The sequence below is a fragment of the Anolis carolinensis genome, chromosome 3 (genome assembly GCF_035594765.1).
Source record: "Anolis carolinensis isolate JA03-04 chromosome 3, rAnoCar3.1.pri, whole genome shotgun sequence".
Lineage (NCBI taxonomy): Eukaryota > Metazoa > Chordata > Lepidosauria > Squamata > Dactyloidae > Anolis > Anolis carolinensis.
In genome coordinates this window covers 79,887,907-79,914,033 of record NC_085843.1, presented here as the reverse complement: position 1 = coordinate 79,914,033, position 26,127 = coordinate 79,887,907, and the positions used below count along the sequence as shown (strand labels likewise).

At 39.3% G+C, this 26,127-nt stretch overlaps 1 protein-coding gene across 6 annotated transcripts in view; it reads left to right on the top strand.

The window, feature by feature from the left end:
• Window positions 1–26,127, top strand: part of dscam (DS cell adhesion molecule) — a 445,521-nt gene that overhangs the window by 393,307 nt on the left and 26,087 nt on the right. For 4 of the 6 annotated variants that reach the window (XR_010004224.1, XM_008107491.2, XM_008107494.3 and 1 more), the window contains 3 exons: window positions 5,540–5,689; window positions 10,022–10,219; window positions 17,659–17,961. Coding sequence is in view for 5 of the 6 variants with exons in the window: in XM_008107491.2 (XP_008105698.1) it covers window positions 5,540–5,689; window positions 10,022–10,219; window positions 17,659–17,961 (651 nt within the window). In the remaining variant the exon portion in view is untranslated. Of the gene's footprint in view, window positions 1–5,539; window positions 5,690–10,021; window positions 10,220–17,658; window positions 17,962–24,201; window positions 24,259–26,127 lie in introns of all 6 variants that reach the window. The other 2 variants (XM_016992455.2, XM_008107492.2) reach the window with 2 other exon arrangements.

The following is a 26,127-nucleotide window of genomic DNA, read 5'->3' as shown; positions in this document are numbered from 1 at the left end:
GGGGTCGGAAACAGCAACTCGAATGGCATCTTGCTTCTCACCAAATGCGGAGAGCACAACCTTGTCATCACCAACACGCTCTTCCGCCAGAAAAACAAGCTCAAGACATCATGGAAGCACCCTCGGTCAAAGCATTGGCACCTCCTGGACTATGTTATCACACGTGCCAGAGACCGCCGCGATGTGCTTCTCACAAGAGCCATGACAGGTACTGATGACTGCTGGACAGACCACAGGCTAATCCGATCCACGATGGCTATCAAGATCGTCCCCAAACGCAGACTCCAAGGAAGGAAAACAAGGCGAAAAATGAACACCCAAGCCCTTCAGGTGCCCTCCAAACGAGCCCTTCTCCAAACAACACTCAAAGATCATCTACCCACAGAACACCCCGAAAATGTTGAGGAACATTGGAACAAACTGAAGACCTCCATCATCACAGCCTGCGAAGAAAGCATTGGATACCTAACTAAGAAACATCAAGACTGGTTTGATGATAACGACAAAGAGATCCAACAGCTGATTGATAACAAAAGGAAAGCCTTCCAAACATGGCAGAGAGACACCAACTGTGCTGCCAAGAAAAAGATCTATGCCAGTGCAAAAGCCGAGGTCCAAAGAAGGACCAGAGAACTCAAGAACATCTGGTGGACAAAGAAGGCTGAAGAAATCCAACACCTTGCAGATACCCATGACGCTCAGGGATTTTTCAAAGCCACAAAGATCATTTATGGACCAAGAAACCATGGCATACAGCCCCTACGCTCATCAGATGGAACCAAAATTCTGAAGGACAAAACATCAATTGCACTACGTTGGAAAGAGCACTACCAGAACCTGCTGAATCGCAGCTCCAATGTGGCCGAAGAGACCCTCTCACAAATCCCGCAACAACAAACCAGGGATGAGCTTGCAGCACTGCCTAGTTTGGAAGAAGTCAGCAATGCCATCAGCCAACAAAAAAACAACAAAGCTAGCGGACCTGATGGGATTCCCGCTGAAATCTTCAAAGAGGGTGGACCTGAGCTGATGCAACAACTCCACCAGCTTATTGAAAAGGTGTGGATGACCGAGAAAATCCCAGCAGACTTCAAGGATGCCACCATCATCACCCTTTTCAAGAAAGGGGACAGAACAGACTGCGGGAACTATCGTGGTATCTCCCTTCTAACCTCCGCCGGGAAAATCCTCGCAAGAATCCTTGCAAACCGCCTTCTCCCTGTCTCAGAAGACACCCTCCCAGAATCCCAGAATGGCTTCCGCCCCTCCAGAGGAACAGTGGACATGATCTTCACTGCTCGACAGCTCCAAGAAAAATGCAGGGAACAAAACCAACCTCTGTACATGGCATTCATTGACCTTGCAAAGGCATTCGACACAGTGAATCGCAGCGCTCTCTGGACCATCCTCCAAAAAATCGGGTGCCCTGACAAATTTGTGAACATCCTGCGGCTCCTCCATGATGACATGATGGCAACAGTCTTGGACAGCAACGGCTCCCAAAGTGACCCATTTAAGGTTGAATCAGGTGTCAAGCAGGGATGTGTTATTGCCCCCACCTTATTTTCCATCTTCATCGCTATGATACTTCACCTTGTTGATGGGAAGCTTCCCACCGGAGTGGAAATCATCTATCGGACAGATGGCAAGCTATTTAACCTCAGCAGACTGAGAGCCAAAACCAAGGTCACCACAACATCTGTTATAGAACTCCAATATGCTGATGACAACGTAGTCTGTGCGCGTTCAGAAGAAGACCTACAAGCCACTCTAAACACCTTCGCAGAAGCATACGAGAAGCTCGGCCTCTCACTGAACATCGAGTAAACCAAAGTGCTCTTCCAACAGGCACCAGCTAATCCCTCTGCAAAGCCAGGAATACAGCTTAACGGTGCAACATTAGAAAATGTTGACCATTTCCGCTACCTTGGTAGCCACCTCTCCACAAAAGTCAACATCGACACTGAAATACAACACCGCCTGAGCTCTGCGAGTGCAGCATTTTTCCGTATGAAGCAGAGAGTGTTCGATGACCGGGACATCCGTAGAGAGACCAAGGTGCTTGTTTATAAAGCCATTGTCCTCCCAACCCTGCTCTATGCCTGCGAAACGTGGACTGTGTACAGACGTCACACCAAACTCCTGGAGCGTTTCCATCAGCGTTGTCTCAGGAAAATCCTGCAAATCTCTTGGGAAGACAGGCGGACAAATGTCAGCGTGCTTGAGGAAGCAAAGACCACCAGCATTGAAGCGATGCTCTTACGCCATCAACTCCGTTGGACTGGCCACGTTGTCCGAATGCCCGATCACCGTCTCCCAAAGCAGCTCCTCTACTCTGAACTCAAGAATGGGAAACGGAATGTTGGAGGGCAGGAAAAGAGATTTAAAGATGGGCTCAAAGCCAACCTTAAAAACTGTGGCATAGACACTGAGAACTGGGAAGCCCTGGCCCTTGAGCGCTCTAATTGGAGGTCAGCTGTGACCAGCAGTGCTGCGGAGTTTGAAGAGGCACGAACGGAGGGCTTAAGGGAGAAACGTGCCAAGAGGAAGGAGCGTCAAGCTAACCCCGACCGGGACCGCCTTCCACCTGGAAACCGATGTCCTCACTGCGGGAGAATATGCGGGTCAAGAATCGGTCTCTTCAGTCACCTAAGAACACACGCCCAAGATACCAAGGTTGGAAGACCATCGTCCTCGAACGTCGAGGGATCGCCTAAGTAAGTAAGTAAGTAAGTAATAGTATTAGAACTCTCTGGCTAAGATTTCTAAATGTCCTTCCCTTGACTGCAGATCCCAGGATTCTGTTAGATGGAAAAATAGCAGTTAAAGTGGAACCATAGTACTATAATTCTGTAGTGTGAAAGAGCTATTTGGCAATGTTTTCTTTCCATGCACATATCTAGCTGCATGCAAGAGGGTATGCAGTCACAAAACATAATTGATTTCTTGAGTTAGTGATTGACTGTCTCAGTAGCTGACTAACTTAGGGAAAAATGTATTTGAAGAGTATTGCTATCACAACCTACTCCAAGTGCTTTCCAACAGTGGCACCCAACTAATTGTTCCCCTCTCCTGGACAAAGCCTGTGGAGGGTTGACATCAAACAAGACCCCTGGTAGATAAAAATGTGAAATATTGCCAGACCTCTCTTCACAGAAAAGCAGTGTTGCTTGTGTGTGTGTCTCAGAGACCAGTGATGAAAGATAATTAGAGCACTTCCTAGCAATGACACCCAACTGGGAACATTCCTTACTTTTCTCTTGGAAAGTCATGTTGGAATGAAGGTGCTGGGTACTCAGTTTGCTGTGCACTTCAACTTCTTTCTAGGAGGCAAGTGAGGAAACCACTGCCAAATGCACTTCTGGTTCATATTTTCTCCATGAAGCTGCATACCTCGCATATTCTAAATGGATCAAAGATGGTTTGAAATAACAGTGAGATCCAATCCTTTGAGGGTTTTTTATATCTCACTTTCTTTAATCTGATGGATGATTAATATTTTGCAGCTTTGTCTACCAGGGGTCTCTGTGCAGCAGCAAGTGAAACCTAGGACAGCCCCTTCTACACTGCCATATAAAATCCAGATTATCTGCTTTGAACTGGGTTATATGGCAATGTAGATTCAGATAATCCTGTTCAAAGCAGATAGTGTAGATTTTCTGCTTTGATAATCTGGATTATATGGCAGTGTAGAAGGGGGCATAGTTTTTTAAGATGCCATCTCCCTGATCACGTGCCCTATCCTATTGGTGTACTATCCACCCCACTGCTCAACAGTTTCCCTTCCTGAGTAGCGGGGTTGGTCTCAAGGATCATGTTGGATTCTCTCAATGAGCAGTTCTGAGGGACTTCAAAATCCATGCTGAAACTGGTTCAGAATTTAATATTTACCATAAAAAAAGCCATAGGTTTATCCCAAGTGGTTTCTCACCCTACTCATGCTGCTGGACATGCTCTGGAACTTGCTTTCTCTACTGAGTGAAGTGAATGAGATCTGGGAATAGAGTAACTATCTGTACTTCTGTTGTCATGAATGTAATATTATTTAGTGAAGTTTAGGGGGCCCTGGTGGCACAGTTTGTTAAAGCGCTGAGCTGCTGAACTTGCGGACCAAAAGGTCCCAGGTTCAAATCCCGGGAGCGGAATGAGCGCCCGCTGTTAGCCCTAGTTTCTGCCAATCTAGCCGTTCAAAAACATGCAAATGTGAGTAGATCAATAGGTACCGCTCCGGCGGGAAGGTAACGGTGCTTCATGCAGTCATGCCTGCCACATGACCTTGGAGGTGTCTATGGACAACGCCGGCTCTTCGGCTTAGAAATGGAGATGAGTACCAACCCCCAGAGTCTGTCACGACTGGACTTAACATCAGGGGGAAACCTTTGCCTTTACCTTAGTGAAGTTTAGACTGAACCTGGGGCTCAGAATCTCCACAAAGGTGGGAGACCCATTAAGATGGTCTATTCTAGGAGAATCCAGATAAATTATTGATGGTTGTTGGTCAAAAGTGGTCAACAGGATCTCTCCCAAGCATACCCTTTCATGAAGTAAAGCCAACCAGCTTCTTGGTTTTCCAAATGCTTGGTCCAGAAGAACTGGATATCAGATTTGGGGTGGGTGGATATTTTGGAATAACAGTATTTGCATATATTTGCATAATGAGACATATTTGAAATGAGACTCAAGTCTAAACACAACACTGACTGATGTTTCATATACACGTTATACACTTATCATAAAGATAATTTTATACAATATTTTAAATATTGTTTCGCATGAAACAAAGTTTTGAGCACATTAAACCATCAGAAAGCAAAGGTGTCACTATCTCAGCCACCTTTGTGGACAATTTTTGGAATATTTCAGATTTCAAAATATGATGTTGCTGTGGCAGGTAAAATTTGAATCTTAGTGGGATAAATTGTACATTGTGAAAGGGTCCCATGTGAGATGACTTCAAACTAAATGATGTTCATATCTTCAAAACCAGGTAAAAATTTGGGTAAAATATAATTATCCTTTTAAAAATCTTGTCATATAGTATCCCTTGGCTTTTCTGTCATAATCCATGGTATTATGCACATATGATTTATGGTATAACTGAGTGAAATTCGCACTGAGTGAAATTATGGGAGGCTTTTCCATTTTTGATTTGTTTTGTTTTGTAGTTTGTAGTTTTATGCAACAATTTTGCCAATAATAATGGATTCACATAATGGGGCTCTCTTTTCTGAGACAACATTCATAGGAGTATACTGTAAAAAAAACCCTTCCTCCTATGATTCTATTGGACAATATTTGAGTATCTTGTTAGATGTCTGGCTGTGTTCAGAATTAAAATATCAGGATGACTTCAATTCAGCCTTCAATATAAATGCAGGGTGTTTAAAATGTCCATTTCCAAATATAATTACACATGTGACTGAAATATTTCAAAGCCAAAGAGAGCGGGGGAACCTATCTTTGTCTTTTTCCCATTTTGTCTTATGTAATGTGAAAATTTTATAACAGACCTTTTAAATCTAGTTTTCCTTTCTCATAGATGATAGATCAACAGTCTTGTTAACTGATGCTGATTTTGGAGAGACATCGAAACAGAAATCACTGACTGTTACCCATACAGTACATTATCAGTCAGTCTCACAGGCCACTGGACCACTTGTGGATGTTTCCGATGCCCGGCCAGGAACAAGTAAGTGTAAAGGATAATTTGCTGTGCACTTCAAAGCAAAATAACGATCATGCCATTTGGGGGGGGGGGGTGCAGAAGAAAGTTCACAAATTGTGGAGCAATCTATGTGAAAAATGTGAAGCCAGTTCTAATGATGACCAGTTATCCAGAATTCATTTGATGGCATGGAGTCTGCTCATTGTAGCATTGTGGTAATTGCTTAGGAGTCACACATTTACATGAAATTTTATCTCTTCTTTTATGAACTTCCAAAATGTTTCATTGAGTTTCAAAGTGGAAAGGGACAGCCCATATCTCCCAATGAAAACAAATATTGTACCTCTTTAAAAGGGTTACTCTATCACCCTATTGGGCACCATGTGACCATTTCAGCATATGGGCACACAATACTTTTTAAAGAATACTAGGTGAAAATTTCAAAATGATCACATATTGGTATGGATTTGAGTTCAAAGAGGCTTGTGCTTTTCAGAAGAGTGTTGATACAGGCACTATCAATTTGCTACCCATATCTATAAAGCTTTCAGTGCTACAATAAAGACTGGTGCTGAAGTAGGGTGATCACCACCCAACACTGATAACACAACAGATCTCACTAGGTCAACAGAGCTAATGAAGTAATGAGAGTGAATCCAAAAGGGAAGAGAAATGGGAAAGAGGAGGATCAAGACAAAACAAAATTAACTCTTGGTGCCCATTACCAGGTTCCTAGAATTAGAAGACCTAAAGATGCACTGGTAACCTCAAGGTTGGACTTCTGCAATGCACTATATATTGTGCTACTTTTGTACTAAGTATGGAAACTCAAACGTGACAGCCAGATTAGTTGCAGGAACATCTAGGAGTGAGCATATTACACCCATATTAAAATCACTCCACTAGTTGCCAATTAGTTACCAGGCAAAGTACAAATTGTTGGTTTTGATCTTTAAAGCTCTACATGGTTGGGTCCAGGTAACCTACAGAACTGTTGCACCTCAGATAAAGTTCACCTTGCCCTTAGCACCAACCAGGAATCCAAAAGTAGTAGTAAAATAGTTTATTGAAGAAAGCACATATGAAAAGGGAAAAATCACCAAAAGGAATAAGGAAGGCAAAATCCAACAGGTAATCAGAAATAGTCAATATATAAAACCCCAACCAAACTGGTGAGGAGTGAAAACACTTCAAAGGCAATAATCCAAATGGTACAGGAAAACAAGAATCAAAACATGAGCATAATCCAAAGGAAAACAAGAATCAAAACATGAATCCAGAAAAACCAAGCTAAAATAACTTCTTAAAATATGAATCAAAACTCCTAGGAAGTAAACCATGAACTGGGCATCCTTACTATTCAGCAGCATTGCCTGATATAAAATCTTAATGAACGCTCTCTGATTTAAGGGCTACAAAGCATGAAGGCATTTCTTTGACCTTGAGGTCTCTTTCTCTGCCCTTCTTTCTCACTGATTTTTTTGGATTTCCTTTGCCTGAGTCTCCCCCCCCCCCCCCCGCCCCTTCAGATGCAGCCTGGTAGCTCTGTCTAACCCAGCTGTTCCCTCGGATGAGCTATCTTGCTCTGTTAGGTCTTTATCAGAGGTTGTTAAGCTCTTTGTGGGTGAAAAGTCCTTTCCCTGTCTCCTGGACTCCAAGACAGTTCCATTTTCAAACTCCATCTCACAGATAGAATCTTGCTCTGAAATCCCCTCCTTTTCCTCATCTAAAGAACCATCTATCAGTCTCCCAGACTGTGAAACCCCAATCTCCTCATCTTCATCAGGCTGAACCACAAACAACTGCCTTCTCTCATATAATCTATTCCAGACATTTAGTTCCTCTGGGGGGCATCTACTTCAGCCAGCCAGAATCCAACTGGCAATAATCACTAGAGGATCTTCTCATTGGCCTCCCCAAGACTGTAGTATTGCCTACCCAGACAATATTAAACTATGAATTTTAACCTACATTCTATTAATATTAGTGTCAGTCTTTGTTATATTTATTTTAATATATGCATTTTAATGGTATTATATTTTATCTGTCATTTTTAACCATGAGCAGTGAGGAGAGGCAGGTAACTATTATTATTATTATTATTATTATTATTATTATTATTATTATTACAGCATTTCTACATCCTGGAAGGAGTATTCTGGAGTGAGAAGCAAATCATAGTAGACAAATAAAAGAAAATTGCACACATTCCCTTGAGTACTTAAAATCTTTTATTTTACTTTATTTTATTTGTATTCAGCCTTTCTACTGATGTGGGCCCTAGGTAACTTAGAACAAGGTTTGAACAAGTTACAACTAATTTTTTTTTAAAATCAGCTATCACAAAAAAACACCCATCACATGAAATAGTATGAAATCACTGAAGTTTTAATGATTAAAAGAAAAATGCAAACTACACTCTTCTGCACCATCTTTTAATCACCAATTGCCTGCTTAAATAAAATGGTATTTACCTTCTGTTGAAACATGAGTTGAGAGGGGGACAGCTTAGTTTCTCCTGGGAAGAATCAGCTCCTGGGAAGGTCCCTACACATGTTCTCTCCAGTTAGATCTATTACAATGCTAGGACCAAAATAAAGCCATCTCACAAAGAACTTGGAGATCAGACAATCTTGTGTAGGGTGAAGCAGTCTTTCAAATAGTCTGGCTGTTATAGGCCACAACCAGCACTTTGTATTGAACCCAGAAACAAACTGATAAATAGTGAAACTTTTTCAAAAATCGAATTGTATGTTCTGTATTACCAGAACATTTTGGATCTGGTGAAGCAGAGTACCTAGATTTCATCTGATATCTGGCTCAATTTTGAGGTGAATCCAGATGTAGCCATACTTTCAATAGTCTTACTGATATCAATGGTACTTAAAGATTAATTTAAATCCACTTAATTTTAGTAAATGTATTTTAAACATGACTAAATCTGAATTCAACTCACTGGAGTAAGCCATTCTCCTTGCCTAGCTCTTTCCTTCCATGGATAATGCAGGTGTAGGATATAGCTGCGCTGGTGTTGAATAAGAACCAGCACTGATTTACTGTGTTGAATTTTTCAAAGAGGATCAACCAAAAAGCCTCTAGCATTCCCCATGAAATATAATGTCTACATTTTTTTCCTGATTATTCCCTTTCCACTCATTGAAAATTGATCTTCCATCTTCTGCCACTCCCAGTTTTCTTGCGGTAGGGCGTTGGTTTCTAATAGCATTCAAAATACTGATCCTTAATACTTAGTTATTTTATATTTTTCTCAGAAAAATGAAAAGTTCTCCAGTTTTTGAAATATACCAGTTTGGCTCTGGCTATATACAGTTTACAAAATCCATTGTACAAACAGTATGTTCAGTAAACAAATACACCATTCTAGTTCTTTTTTTCATTTTGACAGAAATCTGGTTTATTTTGTATTTGTTTGAAATATTACATAGTACTTTAGTGCAGACAATAAGAGCTTTACAAAGGACATACAATCAATATAAAAGACTACCGCATGCTGCTAAATGAAGGACTCAGTTTTCTTTTGCTCAGCTACTCATTTAACTATTGCCTTCACTCAATAGGAAAGATAGAACATCGTGTTTATTGCTGAATTCCTTTTTTAAAAATATGTTGGTTATTACTCTGATCTTAGTGTGAACAACATATGGACAGTTTGCATTTTAAATGGCTTTGTAAGTTAAAAAGCTGTCAATCTGTCTGTGTGAAGGATGATTCACAAATAATCCTTATAGTCTGTGAAAAATTACTGTCAGCTTATTCCATTAAAATTTACTTTAGTTAAAATATAAAACAACAGCCTTTCTATGGCAAAGAAAAATACACAACTTTTTCATGTGTTAAATTTATATTTTTAATACTGTTAATTCTCCATTGTTAGTAACGCCCACTTAGATGCATTAAAAGAAAATCTTTCCCTGGTGCTTTCATATGCCATTCCATTTTCCCCATATCTCCTTCTACTAATTTCTTTGAAAAATGAATAATTGAGGATTACGAGAATTGACACTCTTGCATGAGCCCTTCATTATTGATTTTTAGATAATGTTTTTCTTTTTAAAAGAATTCTAAATAATATTTTATTTGTGCAGCACAAAAATAATCACCAGCGTGGCAATCAAGGCATATGAAAAGAAACAAGATAAATAAACATGCATCTTAGAAATGCATTCACATAGATATTAGTAGGGAATGGTAATGCAAAGATCACGGTCTCTGGCATTCTCATACTGAGAGTCACTGAACAATAATTCTTTTTTCAGTTACTTTCAGCATTCTTGAGGGGATGTATTCTTTTCTTCAGTAATCAAACACCCAACAATCTCTCACTTTCAACTGCAGATCCGACAACAAGAAGGAATGCAAAGGCAGGGCCTACAGCTCGGAACAGATATGCCAGCCAATGGACTCTCAATAGACCTCACCCAACTATATCAGCACACACCTTAACAACAGATTGGAGGCTACCAACCCCCAGAGCCACAGGGTCTGTGGATAAAGAAAGTGACAGCTACAGTGTCAGTCCATCACAAGATACAGGTATCCTCTTTGTTTCTAGATTTCAGAATCAGAGCAGGATTGTCAATAGAATAGCTATTTTTCTCTATTTGATTTGGCGTACTTGATGTTTAGGTTCCTTTTCTTAAAGAGGAAAGTATTCTGTAAGGATGTAAATCACTGGCTATTTCATCCTATCATAGAAAAATGATTAATTGCTTTAGAATCTATCCCATTGCACGAGAAAACAAAATTTTCACCACAGTATTTTTTTTTTTTTTTGTATTTGGACATCTCAAAATATTATTTAAAATATTGTGTGGAGAAAAACACATCCATTTCCAACACAGAAAGCATATTTATTGTACAGGAAATATTGTTTTTTTTGTACTAGAAATTGTTTTCTGCGTAAAAATATTTTTCTCTGCAAAACAATTTTTACAAGATTTCAGAATGTTCAAATACCCCTGAGAAAACTGAAAGATCCTCATGAAGTTATTTTTTTAACCTAGAGATGAATATTTGTGAATATTATTTCCACAGTTAGTGTATTAAACCCTTGCACTTGTGGACACTAAGACATGATGTTAAGTGTGTCTTAATATACAAGGTTTTGAAAAAAGCTAAGTGTACCAGCTATAGTGAAGCCTGAAAACTTTGAAGACTGCCAGAAGCATGGGAAATCTAATGTTTTCCATCTGTATTGTACTCCTGAGGAAAATTCCTTATTAACATTGAGATAAGGGAGATAAATTGGAAGAGTCTTGTCTAGAACCATGATTCTTGAGAAAAGGGTTAAATTTCTCTTCCCTCTGTCCCTCCTCCCAATAATTATAATTTTCAATTCTACAAGAGCACATTTCACATTGCATTTTTATAGCTGCAGTCTCAATAAAATAACATTTCTAGGCTTTACTACAAATATATCCTGAAGGACATCTCATTCCTCTAGAGCAGATTTACGATGTTGAATAATGGTCAGGCAATCAATTTTATCAAGCCAAAGATGGGTGGAAATGTGATTGTTTTTTCTGTTGAGTATATTACCATAGATAAGAAAACTACAACACTAATTCTAATTTGGCTGGAGCTTTACTTTTAAATACATTCCAGAATGATGAATATGGCCCTGTACCTGTTGTTTATTAGCAAGGATTTGTTCCAGACACTTTGTTTTATTTGGAATCAAACACTGAGATTCTCTGCCCAGAATTTCTGTGTTTTCAAATGTGGAGTAGTAAGAATTATTATTTGTAGAGGTTGACTATTTTTATTTTTAGAACTAATAGAAACACAAGTCTTTTTTTTAAAAAAAAACATTAGACACTTTTAGCAAAGTTATGCAGCTCTCAGTTGGAGACATTGTACATGTCTTAGAACATGTGCAGCTGCTTATACTTATGCTGACATGGTAAACACTCATAGCCCCATTAAAGAAATATGTCTAATAAATGGCCATGAGGAAGAGATGGATGCCCAATTCAGAAGGAGCAGTTCAATAACTCTGCCCATTGGACTCCTCCTCTCTGTATTGGCTGCAAAGTTATGCATTGATTAAAGAGCTCTGCTACCTGTTGACTGCAGTTGGTATTTCATGCTTCAAACAAATGCACACTTGTAAGTTAATTAACATTACTTAATATGTTTTTAAACTTCAATAGTTCCCTTAATATTCAGGCAGAAAGTAGAGATCAGGATTTCATCACACATCTTCTTTTTATCATAGATGTATTTTGTTATTCATACATGCTTTCAGCAACTTTTTTGAGGTGGATTTCATGTAAAATCAAAAATAGTTTTTGGGAAGTTACACAATGTGATCTGAGAATGAGTTGGGCTGATGTACAGGAGCTGAGTCCTTCTGGGCCACCTGGAAAATAAATGATCTGGGGAAGAAAGTTGTAATGAGCCCTTTCCTAAAATGGTAGTATCAACTGTCAATCAAAATATCTACCTGAAGCCAATTGAAATGCTCTGTCTGGACTTCAATAGTTCAAATCCAATAAAGGTCCAGAGCTATGCCTTCAACACATGTCACCAACAAGCCTTATTATTTATTTGCTACAATGTAGGTATCGTCAAGCCAGGGAAATGTCACCTCTGGAAGCAAAATGAGGAACATATTAAGGCATTTTATCCCTACTGAACTATCATGATAACAGCCTTATAGCTCACTTTGGCATAATTCATTCTTTTTTATATACAGTAGAGTCTCGCTTATCCAACGTTCTGGATTATCCAACACAATTTTGTAGTCAAAGTTTTCAATGCATTGTGATATTTTGGTGCTAAATTCGTAAATACAGTAATTACTACATAGCAATAATGTGTAATAAACTACTTTTTCTGTCAAATTTGTTGTATAACATGATGTTTTGGTGCTTAATTTGTAAAATCGTAACCTATTTTGATGTTTAATAGGCTTTTTCTTAATCTCTCCTTATTATCCAACATATTTGCTTATCCAATGTTCTGCCGACCCGTTTATGTTAAATAAGTGAGACTCTCCTGTATATATACAGTTGCCTCAGTGCTTATAGTAATACTGGTTCTACCAAGAAAAATAAATTCTAAGGTTTATTTTCCCCCACTGAATTAATGCTATTAAGAGCAAAAGCCCAATGACCGGATTTTATTCTTATTACTGCATTAGAAGCAGGGGTAAACAATTCTAGATGACATGATTCAGAATTCATCTCCATTAAATTCAGTAGGAGTTACTTTTAAGTTATTGGGGTGTGGGATTAAAGTCTACATTGACTAGGTTAGTTTATTATCATCATAAAAACTCTATTCACCTAAGACCATCCTTGGGATTCCCCTACCAAACGATGTAAAATGAGAGGTAATTTTAGAAGGGAACCTACCTTACACTCATGTTGACCTCATGAGGGCAGGTTTGGGGATTGAAATTATGGAGTTGATATTACATGGGGATAAGTCATGTGGATACGTCCATGTAGAGGAGAAAGCACCAATACCAACCTAGGGGGACAGCCACCCGCAGCCAAATAGACCACAAGCAGCACCATGGTGGAGAGGTTGGTACTTTGTTTAAATTTTCCAGGACAGACTAGGCTTTTGTCTTTTGCTACTCTCTTCAAAGAAGGGGATAGTTCCTGTTTTGGTATGAGTTAATGAACAGTACTCAAATTGACCTGTGGATAAATCAACAGAGATTCTTTGGTTGATTTTTTATTAAAATTTCTAGAGTTATATATGATTATATAGGATATTTAGTGGTGTCACCTCATGTGTAGAATACACTCCCCACAGAGGTAAACCTGGTGCATGCATTATGGTCTTAATGCAAAGATAATCTCCTCCCTGCATTCATATACTGTTTCAATTTTTTCAACTTTTAGATCTTTGCTTTGTTATTATCCCCAATGCTCTTGCTTTATTTTGTGCAGTGGTTGGTTTTATATTGCTTTTTTACATTACCTGTTTTCTTGTCATTTCTTTTATTACTTTGTATTTTATGTTTTTAATTTCGAAACCTCCCTGAGAACTTTGGTTATTGGCTGCTTTTAAAACATAATACATATATACATAATGCATACACACAAATTAATCCCTGGCCATTTTAGTATCTCACACCTAACAGGTCTCATGAATGGCAGTAGTTTACAGCTTCTATGTCTATGAGGGGCCCCTGGTGGCAAAGTGTGTTAAAGCGCTGAGCTGCTGAACTTGCGGACCAAAAGGCGCCAGGTTCAAATCCCGGGAGTGGAATGAGCACCCGCTGTGTTAGCCCTAGCTCCTGCCAACCTAGCAGTTCGAAAACATGCAAATGTGAGTAGATCAATAGGTACCGCTCCGGGAGGAAGTTAACAGTGCTCCATGCAGTCATGCCGGCCACATGACCTTGGAGGTGTTTATGGACAACGCCGGCTCTTCGGCTTAGAAATGGAGATGAGCAACAACCCCCAGAGTTGGTCACAACTGGACTTATCGTCAGGGGAAAACCTTTACCTTTACCTATGCCCTTGAGGGCTGCCAATTGGCTCCAGGTTTTAATCTAAATAATAAAGGATACTGAATCTATTATGAGGATAGGATGTCACAACTTGAGATGGGTCTACTAAAATTTAGAAAGAGGGATTTTGGGATGAATTATCTGGATATAACAAAATTCTAAATCTACAAAGGAGTGATATCTTTATTAGTTAAACAAAATGCAGAAAATACACCATGCAGGCCTTTGAAGCTTCACTGATTTTTTTTCATCAAGCACAGATATTAAAATCATGTGTGGATGTATGTGCCATAAAGGCACCTGTTAGATCTATGGCAGATCTGCATAACTTGGCAAAAAAGTGGGCAAAATTTCTTCAGGCTGCACTTCCAGGACTGAGGCTGGGAGGACACATTGCTTTTGGAGAAACCTGCCCACAGAACCCTTGGTATCTCTCCTGCAGCCCTGAGTGTGAGGCTTCCTCTGTGCTCTCTATGGCTGCCTGGGAAGCTGCTCTGAGCCTCCTCCCTCCCCCTCCCTCACTGGTGTTGCTTGTGGACCAGTGCTCTTCCCTGGCACTGCAGAGTGGGCATATGACAAATCCACATTTCACCCAAGGGAGCCTGAGCTGCCAGGCAGAAGAGGGTCATCCATCTGGCCAGCCACCCCGACTCCTCAGCAACTCCTGTCTGCCCAGTGGTGCCTCTGACCCCAATTCCCAGGAGATGGGGGGACAGAATGTGATAGTGAAGGGCAACCAAAGAGGAACTCCTTTTGCAGGTATGGAAGAGGATGTGGTGCCTGGCTCCTGCTGCCTTGGTCCCAGCCTAAGGGGAGAGGGCTATCATCAAGTATCATCAAGTACGCAGGTTGCTCAGGCACTGGTGGTTACTTGACAGCTGTCTTGTCCCTCCTAAAATTCTTTGGAGAGGCACATGCAGCCCATGGGCATTACATTGTAGAGATCTGAGCTATGGCAATCCCATTAATTTCATTTGATTTTTAGGCAAGGAATATGCAGAGGTGATTTGGCTAGTTGCTTTCTCAGAAATACAGCCTATGATACCTGGTATTCATTAGTAATCTCTCATCCAAGTTCTAATCAGTGCTGAGCCTGCTTTTCTTCAAAATCAGGTGGAATCTGATGCCTTTTAGGTACACAGGAAAAAAGATGACATTGTTAGAGTCACAGATATAGATTTTGCCTTGCCTTAATACGTTGAAAGTTAAGGTGATCTAGTGAAATAAATGCAGGCCCTCTCTTAGCTGTGAGGGAACCATGACAAAGGGCAAGAAAAGTCAGGTAATATAATTGCATCTCTCTTAGTAATGGACAAACAACTTGAGATCCGGACTGCATTATGGGATTCTCTTCACATTTTGGAGAAATGCAGAATCATAATTTCATTCTTCTAACTGCCAAAATTCCAGAAAATAGAACTGCACAGTTTCAGCCATCTCTTATTTCAAAGTTATTGGATTGCCCTCTCTGTGCAGAATGATAAGCCACAGGAATAACCAAAACAAATTAAGAAGAAATATAATGGAGGACCCTTTTCTTCTTCTTCCATTCTTACATGGTTCCAGGTTTACTTTCACCAAAAAGCCTTACTTTCACCAAAAAGCTTTACTTATCATAGCTAGACGATAAGTACCCTAGGGATGAAAAACATATTTTTAAAAATGAAATTTATTAATGTTTCACAGGCACCTTATATATGTTTGCTTGAATGTAATTGTATACACAATATTTAAAATAATTTTGTATGTGAAACATTTTTTTTGTACATTGAGCAATCAGAAAGCAAAGGTATCACTATTTTCTCAACTGGTCATGTGGGACAATTTTGAATTTTGGGTAATGGTGGAACTGAGGTATTATTGCAGTTATTTATAATTGTGTGTGTTTGAATTGATTTTAAATGTTTCATGAAGTATTTTTAACTTATTGTGTTTGCAGGCTGCCTTTGGTATCGCTCTGGGAGAAAAGTGGTGTATAAAACTAACTAAATAAATGTATGCATAAGTGCATAAATACAATAAATCAAAAAGGCTTGGACACCACACCTAGAAAGACAGACACATCACACAAGCCTCATGAAGGACAGGCAGAGGGATAGAGAGAAAGGTGTAAAAGCAGAATAGATCCCAGAGAACAAAGAAAGACTTAAATGATATAGAAAGAGGGTGGGTATAAACAAATACATAGAAAACAAGCAGGAAGTATTGTTATGCTGAAACCCCTGGAGAGTGACATGCAATCATTGCGTATAGGTGTGCTAAGGTTACTAACTCCAACAATTCTCCCACAGAAAACAATTTGCATTTCCATGCAGAATATTTGTTTTCTCTACTTTTCTTCAAAAAGTATGAAATTATTCATATTCATTTACAGCCATTAAATTCCCAGCCAGTTTACCAGCTGTTAGGATTTCTGGGAGTTGAAGGCCAAAATATCTGGGTACCCACAGATTGAGAACCACTGATTTACAAGGACAAAATAGTTTGGCATTAAAACACAAGTAAAGTATGTTGCATGCTTCAAGTAGGAAAAAGGTTAAATGGCATGATAAGGAATGGTACTTTGGATTATGGTGGAGCAAATTATTTTGTATCAATGGTATGTCTGTTGAACTTATTTTTGATGTGTTCCTTCATGTCGTTTCTGACTTATAGAGATACTAAGGCAAACCTATCATGGGGCTTTCTTGGCAAGATTTGTTTGGGTGGGGGTTGCCTTTGCTTTCCCCTGAGGCTGAAAGAATATGACTTGCCAAAGGTCACCCAGTGGGTTTTCATGAATGAACCAAAACTCAAACCATGGCCTTCCTCCAGAGTCATAATCAAACACTCAAACCAGTACAATACACTGGTTCTGGAGTACTGCCTTCATATGTTTTCTTTATGTTAATAATAGTAGCATCTCATTTTTTAAAAATAACTTATTGCATATTCAAATTGAAGGCTAGGCAACTGTTAACATGTTCAGATGCATAGGAGATTGGAAACCAATTGGTAGTGGCTAAATGAAGAAAGAGCTTTATGTAAAATGAGCTCATGTTATTTGATAAATAACAAAAAAGGCCTAAATAAAAGTATAATATGAAAGTGGGGAGTGGGAACTCAACATAACTCAACATAACACTGTAATGTGATTATGAGTTTGATAAAAACAATAAATGCCCATTTTCTGTGTGATCCAGTTACCCCCTGTCTAATATTAGCAAAAACTTACTGTCATAAGTGAAATCATAAGAGCAATAACAGAGAATGTTAACCAGCACTTTACCCTACAAACATATTTTCTTTCCCACAGTCTGGTTTGCATTATCATTGGATTTTTACTTTGCTCTCTCATAAGTCTTTTACCTTGCCCTATCATGATGTGTCCTGCTCAAACTGAATAGCAGCAAAATGTGAAGGATGAAACCTTAACTTGTCTTTGTAACCTTTTGCATAGTTTATTTAAAAACCCATCAGAGAGCACCCTCCTGAAGTGACTGCCTTCTCTTTTGTTGTTTAGATCGAGCAAGAAGCAGCATGGTCTCTACAGAAAGTGCCTCCTCCACATACGAAGAGCTAGCACGAGCATATGAACATGCCAAGATGGAAGAGCAGCTGAGGCATGCCAAGTTCACCATCACGGAATGCTTCATATCAGACACTTCATCGGAGCAGCTTACGGCAGGGACTAATGAGTACACAGACAGCCTGACCTCAAGCACCCCATCCGAATCGGGGATCTGCAGATTCACTGCATCACCTCCCAAACCTCAGGACGGAGGACGTGTGGCAAACATGGCTGTCCCAAAGGCACATCGGCCAGGTAGGTCTTGGTGCCACCTTTTTAATCCCAGCAGGACTGAATGCCGCCCTACATAAACCAAGTTTTCAGCATGTCTTAATATTACCCCTGAAAAAATAAATATATTTCTACAAATTTTTTACAAAGTAGGTCCATAGAGTGTTGCCAGGTCAGGAGCACCACAAGCCCTGAAATGTCAGGTCCCAAACCAAAGACCTTCGGGCAGTTCCTAGTGATGTTTGAGAGAGGTAGGAGGGGGCATGGCAGACTCCTTGAAGAGTCCACAGCAGACATTTCAAACCAACCCACATAAAGGCAAGACATAGTAGTATGTGTATGCACTCACACACACGTTACAAGGCAATATTATTGCCCTGGCATTCTTGCCCCTTCTTGAGAAGTCCAGGCCCTCAGATCTGGCAACCCTAAATTCATGTGGTGCTTACTTTACATTTTATTAAGTATAAATGCAGGATATGTAAAATGACACTTCAACTGACCACCAAAGTCCAATAATCACCCTATTCTCACACAGTTGTGAAGCATTTCATCCAGACCCCTTTCAAAGCAAATACACAACATGATCAATGGGAGTCCTTTTAGAACTGAGAACAGCTCGTTTTTCTTTTTCTGCAAAACTTCCAGAAATGTCAAAATCCTTAGTTTGTGGTAATTTTTCATCAGTATTTAATGTTGCTTAATTTATTTATATTGTTCTCATTGGGGTCATCACGATTTGGCTACAAAGCTGAATCATTTTGCTGTCATTCAGTAAACCATTCAGCCTTTAGTGATCCGTTCATTAAAATTTTGGAGTGGGAACTCTCATATGAATAAGCTAGGTCTATTTCCCTTAAGTTGCGGAAAACAATAGCACCAAACATATTATCACATTACAGGATCTTACATTGGATTATATACACACAGGGAGAGAAGTCAGAGAAGTCCAAGCAGCATTTCCTAAACCTTCTGCCTAAGAAACTATATCTAGTCTCAGTTATGAAATGTTCTCTTCCCCACCCTCAAAATCTTCATTGGTACTCAGGATGATTCCATTTCAGTCTGAAGTGAAAGCCTGATGTATATTCTCCAGCTTAGTTCAGCATGGATATTCCCAATTAATACTCTATTGTCTTACTTTTTCAGCTGTGTTTAATATGTCCCTATTTTTCATTCTTTCCCCACCGCCTTCTCCTTCTCCTGTTTCTCACTTCACCTCTCTCTTTGCCCCTTTATCCTTGACTTATTTCCATTACTACAAGCTGAGTTTAAAATGCAAAACTAGTTTGCACTCATCATCATAGGAAGAGAGGAAATGAGGAGTAGAATCTTGCTCTTCTCCGTAGACGTAGGCAAAAGCAATCTGGTGCAGTCTTTCCTAGTTTATGAGTTCTTCATCATTCATAACTGTTGCCACATTGACCACATTCTAATTGTATTTGGCCTTGTTTTCATCTGTGAAATATTGAAGGGTACGCTGACTCTTTATCCAGGCTCTAGGGCCTCATTTAGTTTGGTATTAAATGCTGGATTGTGGACATTTGGTATGGCTTTCTGGTTTTTAAATCAAATTGTTTTTCTTGATTACATTCTGTCTGGAAAGCCATGAAGACTTTAGGACACGTTAAATCTATTTCAGTTATTAAAATAAGGTCTTGGTCATCATTTCATATTCTTCTTTGTCTTAAAAAGACAGATATGGACGAATCAGGTCTTAAAGTACAGTACTGTCCCATCTAAAGTATTCCATTTCTGTAAAAATGTAAACATTCTAATCATGCTCAGTTTTTATTGCATTGCTTTCAGAGCAACACTTTTACTGTTGTTACAAGATTAATAGCAAAGTGTTTTGTAATTTTTTTCACTGCACAAACATTTCACTTTAGCTTGTCTTGGATTAGTTGCTTCTCCTCTATCATAATTCATGCAGACAAAAGATTTGCTGCTACCAAATAATCCCCTTTATCTGGAAAGACATGGAATATTTCTTTCCAGTATTCTTCTCTAACAGCACAATTCTAATTATTATCTATAGAAGGCTAGGAATAAACAAAACCTTCTGCCAACTGAACTGTCCTGATGCTTGCCTTGCCTCCTTCTGTTGCTTTATCTCAGAGAATGGCTGCTAAGAAATGTGCTAGTATAACTGCAATTGGCAGAAGAGTTTCACCCAAGAAGAGATGGAAAAAGGGCAGAGTGTGAGAGAAAGATGGGCTAAAGATGCACCCATTCCTCCAACTGGAAGGACACGACCATCAGCAGTGTAATCCTAAGCGATTTCTTACATTCTTAGGCAGGGAGAGGTTTAGATTCAACACATCTAGCCTAGAGTCACCTGAGCTGACTGTCGAGTTAGGATTGCATTCTGACATATTGGTCAGTTCCCCTTTTAGGCCTCGAGCCAAGCAAAAGGAAAGGAAAGAAATGGCTTGGTTATTACTAGACAACGTGTGTTTGAGGGGAAGGGAGGGAGGAAAGAAAATCAGAGAAAAAGAAGGCAAAGAAAGAGAAGGGGGGGAAAGAAAAAAGAGTGAAGTGAGGGAAAAGGTTGTAAGAAGAGGTGAGAAAAGAAAGAGAAAGAAGGGAAGAAAAAGGAATGCAAGAAAGAAGAAATGGGGATAAGGGGAGAAAAAGGAAAGAAATGGGGATAAGGGGAGAGAAAGGAAAGAAAAAAGGAGAGTGAAGTTTAGCACGAGCATATGAACATGCTAGTAATTTGGGGACTGAAGAAAATGTCATTTGGAGAGGCAAGATTCTTAGGTGTGGGGGTGTTAGTGACCTCATTTTGCCCTCCCTCCATAGATAAACCTCCTTCTGTTAAACAAATGTAAATGTCTTCTTTAACAGAGAAGCTACCTGCATTGCACATTTCAGATGTCAGTATCTCCTCATCACCACCAACATATATTTTAAAACAGGTTCTCCTTGAGGAGGATATTATATGCAGAGAACACTTCTATGATGAAAGGAAACTCTGCATTCCATGTGATTCCCTTAATGACCTCTTCATATGGGACCAAATGAGGATCCCCGATAGTGCAGCACGTTAAACCCTTGTGCCGACATGACTGATGACTTGAAGGCTGGGTTGCTTTCCTAAAGGTTGCTGGTTCGAATCTAACCCAGGGAGAGTGTGGATGAGCTCCCTCTATCAGCTCCAGCTTCATGCGGGAGCATGAAAGAAGCCTCCCACAAGGATGGTAAAAACATTAAAAAAAACATCTGAGCGTTCCCAGGACAACATCCTTGCAGACAGCCAATTCTTTCAGACCAGAAGCAACTTGCAGTTTCTCAAGTCACTCCTGACACACACAAAAATGGAGCTAAATAGCCCTATTTTGGTGCTTTTGGCCGGAGCTTGGGCATGCCCTGCCAAGCATCATCAGATGAAGCTCAGCAGGCTCCATCCACATTCCTCCCAAAGATGGAACTACCCGTAATTTCCTCCCCTTTCCCCCATATAATCGGGGAAGGTTGGCGGGGCAACACATGTTGCCACCCTTTCTCCCATATAATGGGGGAAGGAGGGAGGGTACGTGGGGTGCCACAAGGCACCCCTCATGCCTTCCTTTTCCCCTGCACCTTCTTGCAGAACAGCATGACCCCCATGGACCATGTAAAGAAGTCTTTAGACTCCCTTTGGTATGGCAAATACATTGCTTCCTAAGTATTGTCTGGTTCTATGACCTTTTAAGGGGGAATGAGTAAATTATGGCCTATCAGATATTGTTGGATTGAAACTCCCAGAAATTATGAACAGCACAGTCAGCTCCCTCATACATGGCCTATATATATATTAGTATCCATGGGAGGTAGTAGAACCAAACGCTAGTGGATACCAAGGGCCCACCATATAGCTATGCAACAGATGATGGCAATTCTGTTCTAACAGCATTTTTCCTGCCCAGGACTGGTGTTGTGACACTACATAATTTCTAATATGAAAAATCTAACAATGCAACATTTTGTCAACAGTAGCATGTGTACAGTCCAAACACTGGGGCATTTTCTCAACATTATACAAACAGAGGCATCTGTTTTCCTCCACTGTGCTTGATTCCTAGTTCTATCCATAAGAATCAGTTGATACAGTTGTAATAATATGGTAGGAAAAATTAAGTTCTTTTCTTAAATTAGTAAAGGTGAAACATTTCCTCCCCAGTCAATACACAGATAACACTAGTTAACACACATTTTGGTGCCTCAAATGTTATACCTGTTTCTTGGTATATTTAATTATAATAATTTATAACTCACCTATCTTCCCAAGGAGACTCAGTGTAGTTTCCAACAAAGAATGGCAAACATTTAATGCCATATTTGATCTGCGGTTTCCAAAAAGGGCACTAGTTTTTTTTCTATAAGCTCTAGTTTTTGAGATACAGAACATATGCCATTGAACAGTCACCATCTGCTTGCCCATAGGAAATCATGATAAACATATGTAAAAACAAGAGTTGATGTGGTCTATCCAATGCAGTTTTCTGAATCAGTGCCCCAAATAACTCTAGGAATAGGCCTAAAACCCAAGGCACCAAGATTTTTTTGTTGGACTGTATAATCCTAAAATCAGAGCATTACTTTGGCTTCTTTTGTATGCCAAGTAAATAATTCAACAGTGTTTGATATTTCTAAATATTTTAATTACTTCTAAATGATGCAATTGCCCACTAAGGTTTTAGCACTAAATCCCAGCCTCAGTTTTCCCTGCTGAAATCTCCATAATCTGGAACACCAGCACAACCACACAGGGGATTTACAGATTTATATTCAGGCCCTAAGTGTTTTAGGGACATTATTTGTATTCAGTTATTCATTATTATGGGAATAAATTCATTGCATAGTTATGTTAATTAGAATCACTGCAGTAAATCCATACAGTTTTGCAAACACTGTCTTGATTCATTGCACATTGTAACTAATGTTGACATGGTATTGCTGTGGAGCAGCATAAAATTAAACAGAGATATAGAAGATTAACATTTTGAAAACCTTTACAAACAACATTGTCCTTTACAAACAACTTTGGAAATATTTTTTTAAAGACATCCCACACATATATACACATATACTATTGCTTTGTGTCTCAGTCATGAAATAAAGGTGGGATATAAATGAATATCACTATCATTAGCTCCCAGTGGCGTAGCAGCACTTAGCTGCTGAACTTGCTGACCGAAAGGTCAGAGGTTTGAATCCGGGGAGCAGGGTGAGCTCCTCCTGTTAGCCCCAGATTCTGCCAACCTAGCAGTTCAAAAACATGCAGATGTGAGTAGACCAGTAGGCGGGAAGTTAAAAGCATTCAGTGTAGTCATGCTGGCCACATGACCTTGGAAGTGTTTACGGACAATGCCGGCTCTTTGACGTAGAAATGGAGATGAGCACCAACCCCCAGAGTCAGACACAACTAGACTTAATGTCAGGGGAAAACCTTTACCTTTACTTCCCAATTCTGATGTTACCTTTGAAATGTGACATCATTATGTCCACATTTTTGTTATTGATATGTGTTTTCAAATTAATTCTGGTTTAAGATGGCCCTGATATAGGGTGTTCTTGGCAAAGTTTATTTGGAGGAGATTAGCCATTGCCTTCCTCTAAGGCTGACAGAGAAAGTGATTTGCCCAACCAGTCAACCAGTGGATTTCCATGGTTGAGCAAAGCAGGGATTTGAATTCTAGTCTCCTAACACTCAATGCTTAAACCATTCAACTGTTACATTACCCCATCCATAAGTAGGTATGTTCTAATGCCTGTGGAATTTTCCATCTTAAGCCATTATATCAAAAAGTGTCCAACAAATATGATAGATAAATAGACAAATATGTACTTCATTTCTGCAGGTGGCATGGTAAACACTTAGCCCATAAAGAGATCTAGTTCATACTAGAAGCTATATCAATACCCAGCAATCTGTTCACACAATGGTCAACTAGTTGCATGTTAAAGATCATAAACAAGACATAAATAAAATAGCCATGTCTCACTAATTATCTTCAGCAACTAATACCCATAGGCTGCTGACTTTAGGTGCTGAAAATATTGTGAATGTACTATGGCCGTTAACTACTTTGTTCTCCATGAATTCATTCAATCACCTTTTAAGGCTGCTAAACATAGTAATTTACACCCTATCTTTAGGCAACGATGTCTAAAATTAATTCACAACATGAAGTTATTTCTTTTATCTGTCCTCAGTGCTCTACCATTCACCTTCATTGGACAAACTCTCCTTTTCATTTTCTGTTATGTCCACTCCAGCTTTCCACCAGCATCCTATACATCAATGAGCCCCAAAGCCCCATGAGTTGCAGCAGTGTGAGTGAATTTTAAATCAATCATTTTATTTGGAGATTTAAATATTAATACAGTTTGCATGCGTTCGCCACTATTGTTATCCTTCCCAATTGTAGATTCATTCATCTACATCAGATTGCTAGAGTGTCCATTGCCACTGCACAGATACAAATACACATACATATTATGGATGGTGGCAACATAAATACATCTATTTAGTGTTTCTTGTTTGACATAATTTGAAAGGCAGAGAGTTATTTAAATGTGCATTTATAGCACTGTCTCTCTGAAACCTGACTGCAATTTCCACTTCTTAAAAGTATTCCTAAATGTATAATTAGCAAGACATTGTACAGAGCAGAGCCTACAAGAGTGGGGTTCAGGTGGTACATTGGTCCAGAACCTGGAGCACTAGGAAATGGCCCTTGAATTTCTGATGGCCCAAGAGAAAGGATAGCAGACCCAGAACCCAAAAGGCACATTGTTCTACCTTGCAAAATCTCCTTTCCATTTTGGGGCATTTCCCTCTCAGAATTTGATCAAGTGAGGATAACCTTCTTTTCTCTTCGAGTAACTTCCATGCCAGCTCCATTATTTTTGTAGTTAGTTGGTGCTTTGTTGCATATAGTAGTTATGCAACTTGCCTAGTCTTTCCATGCAGCCCTTTGCTTGGATAAATTCTTTATAATAAAATGTTTAGTTTCCCACATTCAAGAAAATTAGTCAATGTGAAAATGCCTAGGATAGTTGAAACCACAAGACCGTGAAATTAGCATTTAGTTCTTTAAACTGCAGTGAAGCCTGCAAAAATGAAATAATTAATTATTCAGTACGTTTCAGCCACAAATGTTTTAGCTTACTAGAAACAAATGAAAGAATTGGAAAGTAGTTTCCAGAGCCTACAAAAATACCCTTCAACTGCCACAAATCTTGTATGCTAATAAATAAAATAAACCTCTTTACAAAGTCTAATGATGATTGTGCCTTAATGGTTTCTCTTATGCAAGCCATAACATCAAAGTTTCTTCACCCATTCACTTCATTTATATTTTTCATGTTGGGTGTCCAAGGTTCAGTTCGCAGCATCTTCATTTAAGATTATTTTATTTGCATATAGAGCTCAATCAATTGCCCTTTGTCTTGTCTTCTACTTTAAAATGGGAAGCATGTGTGTTACAGTGCCAATGGGGAACAAATAATTTTTTTGTGATTTTAAGAGAGTTTTCACACAACTTTTGCTATATGTTTTCCGTTATTCGTGTCATAATGGCAGCAAGTACACAATACCTTGTTGGCTTGTACTTGAGGTTTTTAAAAACTCTGTGAAAGCACAGCATCTCACTAGGAAAATGCCAGTGATGGTAAGAAACATGGGCTAAGATTCTATTTACTGGTTTCATAGTGTAAAATTGCACAAACGTAACTACCTTGCAGTACTGGATAGTGCCATTGAGCAATCAATAAAACAGCAGGCAGAATGGATGTGTGCTGTCTCATTGAGCAATATATCTTGGCCAAACAGAAATATCAATTTTCAGATACAAAACCCATCCCTGGCAAATGAACACTGCATAATGGGTTGCTCCTGAGGAGGAGGAGAAGAAGTAACATCAGTTTCAAGTTACCGTATATACTCGAGTATAAGCTGACCTGAATATAAGCCGAGGCACCTAATTTTACCACAAAAAAACTGGGAAAACATTGACTCCAGTATAAGCCGAGAGTGGTAAATTTCAGAAATAAAAATAGATACCAATAAAATTACATTAATTGAGGCATCAGTAGGTTAAATGTTTTTGAATATTTACATAAAGCTCAAATTTAAGATAAGAATGTCCAACTCTGATCAAATCATTATTCTCATCTTTTTCAATGTAAATGCGCTTATGT